The sequence below is a fragment of the Myodes glareolus genome, chromosome 21, assembly GCF_982192425.1.
Source record: "Myodes glareolus chromosome 21, mMyoGla1.1, whole genome shotgun sequence".
In the NCBI taxonomy this organism is placed as follows: domain Eukaryota; kingdom Metazoa; phylum Chordata; class Mammalia; order Rodentia; family Cricetidae; genus Myodes; species Myodes glareolus.
This window is the reverse complement of record NC_142046.1, coordinates 20,559,636-20,570,584: the sequence shown is the minus strand read 5'-3', so window position 1 is coordinate 20,570,584 and position 10,949 is coordinate 20,559,636. Positions and strand designations below refer to the sequence as shown.

Genomic DNA, 10,949 nt, shown 5'->3' with positions numbered 1-10,949 from the left:
CCTTTTGTCACCTTTCCCTTTGTACTTTCTATAGAAGTCACCTCCTAAAAACAGAAATGGCATCCTGCTGACTATGCTAATTCTTTTTTTAAATATTAATTTTTTATGTACGTTGGTGTTTTGCCATGAGTGTTGGGTCTCCTGGAAGTAGAATTACAGACAGTTGTGAGCTGCCATGTGGTGGCTGGGAATTGAACCCGGGTCCTCTGGAAGAGCAGTCAGTGCTCTTAACCACTGAGCCATCTCCCCAGCCCCCTGACTATGCTAATTCTATTTTGTACAATCGGAATAATGATCTATCATAACCATACTTTATGATTTGAATGGGTGAGTATTAAAAATACAACAAAGGCTAAATAAAAGAATGAATGACAAGTACCAGGGAGATAGATTACAAAACGTCATCAAATTGAGTGCTCAAAACATCCAGTACATGCCTAACCAGGTGGTGATGGCTTTAATCTCAGCACTCAGGAGGAAGAGGCAGGTGGATCTCTGAGTTCGAGGCTAGCCTGGTCTACAGAGTGAGTTCCAGGACAGCCAGGGCTACATAGAGAAATCCTGTCTCGGAAAACAGAACAAATCAAACCGTCCAGTGCAGATTTTCTGGGGAAGTCCTGTTGAGGCCCTGGGTTGGAGTTTGACAAAATTCTGAGCAGAGCAGAAAGAATCCAAATAAAAGAATAAATCACAGCAGAAAGACAACCTCACATCTCGGCTTGCAAACATCCAGCAGAAACCAACTAGGGAAGTGGTGGCCGTCAGCTGGAGTTCCCAACTGAGCTTTCTCTCCGTGACTGAGCTTCTCATGGCCAAACCTCCAGCTCCTTCCTTCTGTAGGCAATTTCTATCACAGGATAAACCACAGTGCCTCTGTTGGAAATGCTTGGCTTTCTAGCTGTTCTCAAGAATACATTATTATTATTATTATTATTATTATTATTATTATTATTATTGGTTTTTCGAGACAGGGTTTCTCTGTGTTGCTTTGGAGGCTATCCTGGAACTTGCTTGCTCTTGCAGACCAGGCTGGCCTCAAACTCACAGAGACCTACCTCCCTCTACCTCCCTAGTGCTGGGATTAAAGGAGTGCAACACCACTGCCTGGCTAGAATATATTTTACTTCTTCTTTTTTTTGTTCTCTTCCCTTCCTATCACAGAGCTGGGGAGAGCATCCCGAGACGAGGGGTCTCAAAGGACGCTTTGAGACGAATATGCCTGGGTCTAAAATGCGGGGATGGCAACCCCACTTCCAGAGCCAGCTTCTCAGGGGAACTCAAGCAACACATGGCAGTTAGTCAATACATTACACACTTGGAGTAAAGCGTGTGTGTGTGTGTGTGGGTGGGTGTGGGTGTGTGTGAGATACTGTGGTCAGATCAAAGGTGCTGAAATCAGGCCATCAGTAGATCGGCCTGAAAAACAAGGTTAGTTAGTCAAACAGGAAGGGGGGCAAAGGCTGTATTCAAAACTCTGGAGTATATGTTGGGGTGGAGAGGGTGCAGGTGCTGGACAATCCTGCAATAGGGAAGACAAAGCACCAGGAGGCACTTTAGGCACCAGGAGGTCCCTGAAGAGTGGTGGGGAAGACTAGTTAGAAACTGGGGTCAACACTGCTTGAAGGTACTGGTTTATCCAAAGCAGTATATTTTGGGAGCCAGAGTTCCCCACAGAAGAAACCCCTCTGTCACTCACTGTGACCCTGGACTGGCCTTTATCATTAGCCTGCTTTCTTCTGGGGTTTGGTGTGGGAGAAGATTGAGGAGAAAGCCGAGCACCGGGTATAGCTCGGGGATGTTCACTCTTATTGGCCTTCAGGCAGACCACAGAGGACTGGGAGGTAAAGAGATGTGGTCTCATCTAGCGGGAAGAAGAACCTGATGCTCAGCACATCTGTCTCAGTGGTGGGGCTGCAGCCAAGCTGGGGGCTTCCCAGAGTTCCAGACTCAGTCTGGGTAGGGAAGGGTCCATGATTGTTCCCAATGCTGTCCCTGCTGGTTTGTTCTAGAGGTCCACCTTCATGACATTTTAGACATCCTCAGTGCTTTCCTAGGGTCTTTGCTCCTACTCTGCAGTATATGAGGGCAATTCTGAGGTCTACAGGAACTTGGTGATTCAGTTCTTAGACAAGGAGTGTAGCAGGGTCTTTCCCAGAGCCATGTTATCCTATTCCCTGTGCTGATGGTGTGGCTTTCCCTTCTCTGCCCCAGGGCTCCTGCTGAAGGGTACTTTGTTTGGCTCCAACACGAAGCCAGTCTCACTGCAGCACTGGCTCGGACTTGCTGGAGGCCTGTGCCTACCTGAGCCTTCTGCAGGTCTGGCTCCTAGGATCCCAGCCCCTCTACCTGCTTCTTGTGAGAGGAAGCCTGGTGGGATGCATCTGTTTCAGCCGCTTTGTCTTCTTAGCAAAACCTCCAGATGCCACTCAGCACAGACGCCAAAAGGTGACCATCTCTACCCCAGCACAAACCTGGGGTGACACCCATCCACTTGGATGGCGCTCCCTAACCAGTAAGACTCTGGGGGAAGACCATGTATGGGACAGAATGCGTAGTCAGTGATCCTAGGAACCAGGGTCTTCTAGCTTCAGGGCCTGGAGAGACGGCTCGTTTTGTAGAGCGTTTGCCGTGCACGCATGAGGACCTGGGACTCAGCATTCACATGAGCGTTCAGAAGATGACTGAAGTGGGTAAAGGCCCTGCTGTCAAGCCTGATGATTTGAGTTCGACACCCACGTAATAGAGGAAAGAGCAGATTCCCACAATTGTCACTTGGCCTCCATACATGCACACCCACACCCGCATCCACGCATGAACACAAATAAGTCACACATCATTTAAAAGATTTTGGCTGACGAGAAAGGTCAGCAGGTAAATGTGCTTACTACCAAGCCTGATGAACTGAATTAGTTCCCAGACCCCACATGATGGAAGGAGAGAACTGACCCGGCAGGTTGTCATCTGACCTCCACAAGTGCTCCGTGGCACAGGTGTGTGTGTGCATACACACCCCCTAAATAAATAAATGCCATTTTAAACGACTTTTATTCTTAAATCAAAGTGTATGTATATGTATGTGCGTCTCTGTGTGGATATGTGTGCGTGTGTGTGTGCACAGAGGTGGGAAGAGGGGGGTCAGATCCCCTGGAGCTGGGGTTACGGATAGTTGTAAGCCACCCCAAAATAGATGCTAGAAACTGAACTCAGGTTCTTTGCAAGAGCAGTATGTGCTCTTAACCTCTGAGCCATCATTCCATCCCCAAATGACATTAATTTACAATTTTTTGTGTTTATGGGTGTTTTGCATGCATACATGTCTGTCGACCACATGTGTACAGTGCCCCTGGGGGTTAGAAAAATGTGTGGATCCCCCTGGGACTGTGTTACAGCTACCAGTGAGCTACCATGTGACTGCTGGGAGTCAAGCCTGTGCTGGAAATCTCTGGAAGAGCTGTTGATGGTTTTTTTTTGGTTTTGTTTTGTTTTTTTGTTTTTGTTTTTCGAGACAGGTTTTTCTGTGTAACCCTGGCTGTCCTGGAACTTACTCTGTAGACCAGGCTGGCCTTGAACTCACAAAGATCCTCCTACCTCTGCCTCCCAAGTGCTGAGTGCAGCTGGTATTCTTAACCATTGAGCCATCTCTCTAACCTCCACCAATGTAAGTTTTACAAAAAGTGTAATAGGTGTGCTGGCGTGTGTCTGTAGCCCCAAAGACCAAGGATCCCAGTGTCTTGCTGGCTAGGCATCTAGTCAATTGGTGAGTTCCATGTTCAGTGAAACACCCGATCTCAAAAAAATAAGGTGATACATATCTTCTACACACACACATGCACAAACACACAGGAATACACACACATAGGCACACACATGGGCACACACACAGACACACACATAGGCACACACATGGGCACACACACAGAGGCCTACACATGGGCACACACACACACACACACACACAAAGGCACACACACACAGAGCCACACACAGGTACACACACAGGCACACATATAGGCACACACATGGGCACACACACACAGGCACACACACAGAGGCACACACAGGTACACACACAGGCACACACAGGTACACACACAGGCACACACACACAGGCACACACACACAGAGCCACACACAGGTACACACACAGGCACACACACAGGCACACACATGGGCACACACATGGGCACACACACACACACAAAGGCACACACACACAGATATACACAGAGGCACACACAGGCACACACACAGGCACACACAAGCACACATACACAGGCACACACACAGAGACACACACAAGCACAAATAAGTCCTCCCAGCTTCATCCCCTAGGAGGTGATATCCTTCAGTCCCTGCCAGCGTGGGGGGCCAGGGAGTGGCCCCTGCTTCTGGGTACCCTAGCATCAGCCTCCCAACAGCTGTGCAGCCCAGAGGGGTGTGTCCTGGTGTGAAACAGGAAAAGATATGCAAAACTTGGGGTGCGGTACATGGGTTCCTAGAGAACCAGCTCTCGGCAGATCTGTAGCTCATCTGGACAGATATAGGGGCACGCTCCTTCCCACAGGCATAATGAGAAAGAAGGGGAAAGGAGAAGCTGGAGTGCAAGAGACCACACTTCTCCGACGCCCTTTAGGGCTGTCTGCCTGCTGCCCAGCCCAGCTGGCTCTGATTACCACCTTCGTGTTACCCTCAGCAGCATGCCCCTTCACCTGTATGTCCCCTTTACTGCCTTCCCCTACAAGCTCCCATCTCTATGCTTCCCCAAAGGCAAGCTCTGACCCCAGTAGGTTAAGCAGGTCCGCTCCCTCTTCAGCAAGATCAGGTGACTTCAGAGAATGGCCACCAGGGGGCCCTCTAGGCACACATCTGCCCAGACTTGGAGTTTGGGTGAGGATCAGGCAGGTGGGCAAGCAGGCTAGAGGTAGCGCGTTTCTCACCGGCCTGCTGCCCCAAGTCTCTGTGTACCCTGGTGCAGCGGTCTATAAGGCTGTGCCCTACCCTAGCTGGAGGAGGGGGCACAGGGTCTCTTAGGCTGGGTAGAGTGAGTGATCTTGATCCTGTTCCCTCCAAGCTGCAGAGCTGGGGTTGGGTGCCCCTGTTTCCCAGACAGCCCCGTGAGTTGGGGAGGCCTGGCAGGGAAAAGGGGTATGCCGAGGCCCCCGGCTTTCCCTTTGACTCACGTTCTCTCAGCCCTCTCTCTTTTCCGTTTTCATTCTGACCCATTTCTGGGTAAAACTTCTGAATCTACTCCCCAGTTAGTATGTTCCCACGATCAGGGGCCCCGACAGCTACCAACCTGGGCTGGATGGGAGGGAGAGACAGTAAGAAGACAGCTGTGGGGGAGGTTCCTTCAAATCCACCCAGGAAGGGAACAGACTCTGGGTGTGGGTGAGACTGGGGCAAGAGCCCCAGCCAGCCTGGTGGCACAAACAGGAAGGACAGCAGGTTCTGACAGCCAGAAGCCTGTGGTCCCAAGCTGGCAGGATGGCCCCCTTCCTGCAGGTCCCACACTGCCTTCTGAGTTCCTACCACAAGGAGAAGAGGTGGGGTGGGGGTGAAGTGAAAGTCTGAAGCCAGGATGTGGCTCTCCTGGGGTCACCCTGCTTGGGGAGAGATGGAGGGAAGATGCCAGGGGCGGGGCCGAAAGGGCAGTTATCACTACGGTCATCTCACTGTGATTAGAAGGGCAAGGGCAAGGGCACAGCTGCCCACTCCATGGGCACTTTCGGTTGTGTCTCCAGCCAGTTAAATGGCTTCTGGAGGCACCCACACCCTCTCTTCCCCTTTGGGTGTTGCGCAAACTCCCCACCACAGTTTGGAGGTTATAGCCTGCACTGGGGGGATGGGGCACCACCGAGGTGCCAAACAACCACCTTCTCCCGCACTCGCCTCTGCCGCCACCACGGGTCTGCTGTCAGTTACTTGGTTCCTGTCTCAACAGCAGCGCAGTGCAGCGTGTCACGTGAGACTATGGCTGGGGGAGGCCAGGAGTCCTGGAAGCCCAGCGGCGAAATGGCAGGGTAGGGCCAAGTGTTAGAGACAGTCCCTAAAAAGGACGCTGGGGCAGCAGACCTTGCAGTGTTTGTTCTGCAGAAGTCTGGGACGTGGACCAGACAAGCTTGTTGTTGCCCATATGAGACCCCCACCGTGTCCTGGGCAGCAGAGTGGGGATGAAGAAAGGGAAGCACCTTGGCTAGGAGCCTTGCATAGGCTGAAGCAGCTCTGGGTGATCCTGCCAGGCCACCCTACCCTGCACTGGATCATTGCAGCTCCAGATTAGGGGCCTGGGTGAGAAGGAAAGGTTAGCCCACCAGGGTCAGCTGGAGGGAAGCCAAACGAGCCTGGACCTGAGGGTGGGACCAGCCTTCCTGTTTCTAGCGTGGATGCCAACCCCCTGCCCACCAGTCTGCCTGTCCACGTCAGGGACATACAGACTCCTTCCTTTCCACACTGGAAAGCCCCCTCCTGGGATAGCAGGAAGAGAGGAAGTGACCTGCAGCTCTTCCTAGTCCATCCAAGAACCTTGGGCTGAGCCTACAGCTCAAGCTTTGTGTGCCCACAGGTCTCTAGGGAGAAATGTGCATCTCAGTCCTCCCTGGCATCCAAGGCAGCCGAGTCTGCCCTAGAGGGCATGTGCTAAGGTCCCACCGGGCTGTAATGGGGCCCTCTTCTAAGGACTATAATTCTGTGAACGAGGCGGTTCCTAGAGGTGGCAGAGGTGGGGTGGGGTGGCCTCTGAGAGCAGTAATTTGTGGTGCCTGAGGGCCTGTAAAGAACAGGGTCAGCTCAGTGGGGGGCTAGGGGAAGTGGGTGTCACTACAGGGAGGGGCCTCCGTGGCCTCCTGGGGATGTGCAGTTGCTTTCTTCGGGTGCCCTGGGGTTGGGTGGTGGACCATGGATGGGGGTGTTCGTCTGGAGAGGAGGGCCACTTCGGCTTGGTATACTCACAAAGGGGATTTCCTTTTCCTGAGAGCAGGCAGGCTCCTCCTCCATATGCCTAGCTGGTCATCTCTGGGGACCTGCAGGGTTGGGCAGGGGGCCCTGGCTTGGCCTTCTTCCTGTCTCAATTCCCTCTTCCCGCAGAGGATGGGGGTGGGGTGGGGGGTGAGAGGGTGACTGATGCCAAACCCAAAGGGGTAGGGCGGGGCAGAAGTGGGAAGGCCCCTGGCTTCCCTCACCTTGGGTAGATGAAAGGAAGACACCAGGGGCTGAGTTGAGGTACAGCTGTGATTTTTAGGGTGCCTCTATTGGGGAGGCTGCTGTGATTTGAAAACCTCGTTTCCTTGGGTGACTGATTCCTGAAGGCTGTGGATGACTTGCGCTGGTGAGTACCTGGCCCTGAGACATCTCAGATGGGGATGGTGGGGATTTGTGGGAAGCCCTGGGCCCAGGGTGACAGGACCCCTCTCTCTCTCTCTCTTTTTTTTTTTTTTAAATCTTGCTTCAGGGTGCAACCCCACCTGGAGGCTGCGAGCCTGGGGGGCTCTGGCTGGAGGTGCAGCACTCATGGCCCTCTGGCTCCTCTGGCTGCTGGAATCAGTTCCTGCGAGCGCCCCGGCGCCTCAGTCCACAGTCACCATCCTTATCTGGCACTGGCCTTTCACCAACCGGCCCCCAGAGCTGCCTGGTGACACCTGCACTCACTATGGCATGGCTAGCTGCCGCCTGAGTTCTAACCGGAGCCTGCTAGCCAGTGCAGATGCTGTGGTTTTCCATCACCGGGAGCTGCAGACCCTGCAGTCTCGCCTGCCCCTGGACCAGAGGCCGCAAGGACAGCCTTGGGTCTGGGCCTCCTTGGAATCGCCCAGCAATAGCCGTGGTCTCCATCATTTCCGAGGCATCTTCAACTGGGTGCTGAGCTATCGGCGTGATTCAGATATCTTTGTACCCTATGGTCGATTGGAGCCCTACTCAGGGCCTACACCCCCACTACCAGCCAAAAGCAAGATGGCTGCCTGGGTGGTCAGCAATTTCCAGGAACGGCAGCAGCGTGCACGGCTGTACCGGCAGCTGGCCCCTCACCTGCAGGTGGATGTGTTTGGTCGTGCCAGCGGACGGCCCCTGTGCGCTAACTGCCTGCTGCCCACTGTGGCCCGGTACCGCTTTTACCTGTCCTTCGAGAATTCACAGCATCGGGACTACATCACTGAGAAGTTTTGGCGCAATGCGCTGGCAGCTGGTGCTGTGCCTGTGGTGCTGGGACCTCCTCGGGCCACCTACGAGGCTTTTGTGCCTCCAGATGCCTTTGTGCACGTGGATGACTTCAGCTCAGCCCGCGAGCTGGCTGTCTTCCTTGTCAGCATGAATGAGAGCCGCTACCAGCGCTTCTTCGCTTGGCGAGACCGGCTCCGTGTGCGGCTCCTGGGTGACTGGAGGGAACGGTTCTGCACCATCTGTGCCCGCTACCCTTACTTGCCCCGCGGCCAGGTCTACGAAGACCTCGAAAGCTGGTTCCGGGCTTGAACTGTGGCTGGGAGAGGCTGTGTGGGTGGAAGACACCGAAGCACTAGGCGTTCAGCCTCTTGGGTCACTTTGGGGCTTATCTGAGGCTCGGGTCGATGCACAGGAAGCCAGGCTAGGAGTAGAGCAGTGTGGGCAGGAGAAGCCATCTGAATGAGGAAGCTGATGGACCTTAGGGATCCCGGGAAAGAAGCAATGGAATGGAGGGAATTAGACAGCATATCGCCCAAGCTAATCAAACAAGAAAAGTGGGTGAAGCTCCCTGACTTATCTTGAACACGCCCACGGCTCAGATGAAGCAGGGAAGCAGTGTTTCTGGAGCTGGACACAAAACCTTAGGCTCCTGAACCTTCACAACCAAGGTGCTAGCATATCCTAGCAGGAGCATATCCTAGGATTCTGAGTGCAGACTACATGCTGGGTCCAGGGGTGTGTGAATGACAGACGGACAGTGTAACTGATTCTGGGCTTCTGACCCCACAGTCCTCTCGGGGAAAGAGGTGCCACTAATAAAGACACTGACACAAATCTCCCGGGTCAGGTGTGAGGCCGTGAGACCAGCACCGTCCAGTCCCCCGTCTGTCTCCCATCCATCCGTCTGTGTTTGTGTGCCCCCCTCCCCCGCCTCCACTTGCTCATTCCCCTCAGTCAGCCACTGGGTTTCTGCCTTGCTTAAGTGACACCTTGTCAGGAACTCTTAACACCCTACCCCACACCCCTGGTCTCCACAGCCCGTGGCAGGTACAGATTGGAGAACTGAGGTCAAACTAAGCTGGGGCTGGAGGTGTCACATGTCATAGGCCTCAGGTTGGAGGGGTGTCTTGTGTGACAGGGCTTGATTTACGATGGCTGGTAAGGGTATCCGTGAGGGGATTCAGTGAAGACCCCACTGCAGAAGGAGCCCCTTGTGTTGGGCTGGGAGTGAGGGGAGGACATATGGGGTGAACCTATGAGTATGTGACAGGTTGAGCCCTTGGGATAGGTCTGGATTTGGGTTTGTCGGTGCCTTGGGGGTGGGGTGGCAGTGCCTGCAGGAAGCCCCCCTTCCCCCATGGTTTGTGAGAAAGGCCTGCCCGTGGCTTCCTGCCCTGACCCAGCCCCTTGGGCTAACTGGGGAGAAGGAAGTGTCCTGGGGCTGGGGGCTGGGCCTGGGAGGAGCTTTGGGTCCTCTCCCATCAGCCCTGGGGGGGGGACCGCCCCTCAACCAAGGCGCTGAGGAGTGGTGGGAAGCTTTAGCTGTCCAAGGTTTTCATCCATTTTAAGAGCAACCTGATTGTGTCCCACAATCTCCGCTGTCCCATTCACAGGTGGGAAACCCAAGCTGGTAAACAGCCATCACATGTCACCCTCAGGACGTCGCCTGATTGCTGGCGCTAAGTGGACCTCTGCTGTCCCCTGCTGGCCACACGGAGAAATCAGTCCTGCAACACTATCAATAGGCCCAAGCTCAAACACCTCTGAAGACCCACCAAACCCCAGGCTCTGTAAGCTGGAAGAAACCAGGCTTACGTGCATATGGGGGAGCGGGTAACAAGTAAACCATATATAGAAGGGACAGCCTGTCTTCCCAATCACCCCTGCCAACAAGGAGTAGCTCTTAAGGTCCTTTTGGGTCTCCTCAGCAGTCTGGGAAGGGCGGTGAGGCCTGAGCTGGCAGCCACAATGCATGACTGTAGTAAATTCTTCACAATTAAGCTATCTCAGCACCAGTGTGACTAGAAGCCTAACTTTCTCGGGCCAGAATTAGGGTGCTCTCACCCTCAGCAGTTTCCAGTCCTTCACGTGGGGCATCTATTTGTGCCTGGTAAGCACTCCTGCGCAGGCATTTTGCCCGCGTGGAAAGCACAGAGGTTGCCATGAGCCTCCCTCAGAGCCCACGCAACCTCAGCTTGCTCGTTCCAAACGCAACTGAAAGTCTGTGAGGAATCTGTTTGGATGACACCCTGGGACCCCCAAAAGCTGGGTTCATAGCTCTCCCCTCCCATGCTGTGTGTATGTGGGTATGTCATTCCCAGGCTCTGTAAAGCAAAATGCAGTCTTCGCTTTCACCGTTTGTCTTACCCAACCACTGAAGGTGCCCAACATTTCTGTTTGTCTATGTTTCAGGCAGGGTCTTCATGTAGCCCAGGCTGGCTCTGAATTCACTATATCACCATAGATGACCTTGAATTCCTTTTCCTCCTGCCTCTGCCTTTCGCATTACAGGGATTATGTGTGTGTGGTTGCTCTCTAGTATTTTATGGAGACAAAGTCTCTCTATGTAGCTCTGGATGGCCTGGAACTCACTCTGTAGGCCAGGCTGGCCTCAGACTCACGGAGTTCCTCCTGCCTCTGCTTCCCAAGTGTTGGTATTAAAGGCCTGAGCCAGCACTAGGCTGCTCTTTAAAATCTCTAAGCCAAGGCCAGGTGGTGGTGGCACATGCCTTTAATCCCAGCACTCAGGAGGCAGAGGCAGGCAGATCTCTGTGAGTTCGAGGCCAGCCTAGTCT

The 10,949-nt window shown here is 53.6% G+C and overlaps 1 protein-coding gene across 1 annotated transcript; it reads left to right on the top strand.

Moving 5' to 3' along the window:
* Nucleotides 1–5,816: 5,816 nt before the first annotated feature.
* Fut7 (fucosyltransferase 7) lies at nucleotides 5,817–8,988 on the top strand. Its single transcript, XM_085681243.2, has 3 exons — nucleotides 5,817–6,020; nucleotides 7,238–7,324; nucleotides 7,448–8,988. Exons 2-3 carry the CDS (start codon nucleotides 7,312–7,314, stop codon nucleotides 8,461–8,463), a joined length of 1,029 nt encoding a protein of 342 aa, XP_085537369.1. The 5' UTR covers nucleotides 5,817–6,020; nucleotides 7,238–7,311; the 3' UTR covers nucleotides 8,464–8,988.
* Nucleotides 8,989–10,949: the final 1,961 nt, after the last annotated feature.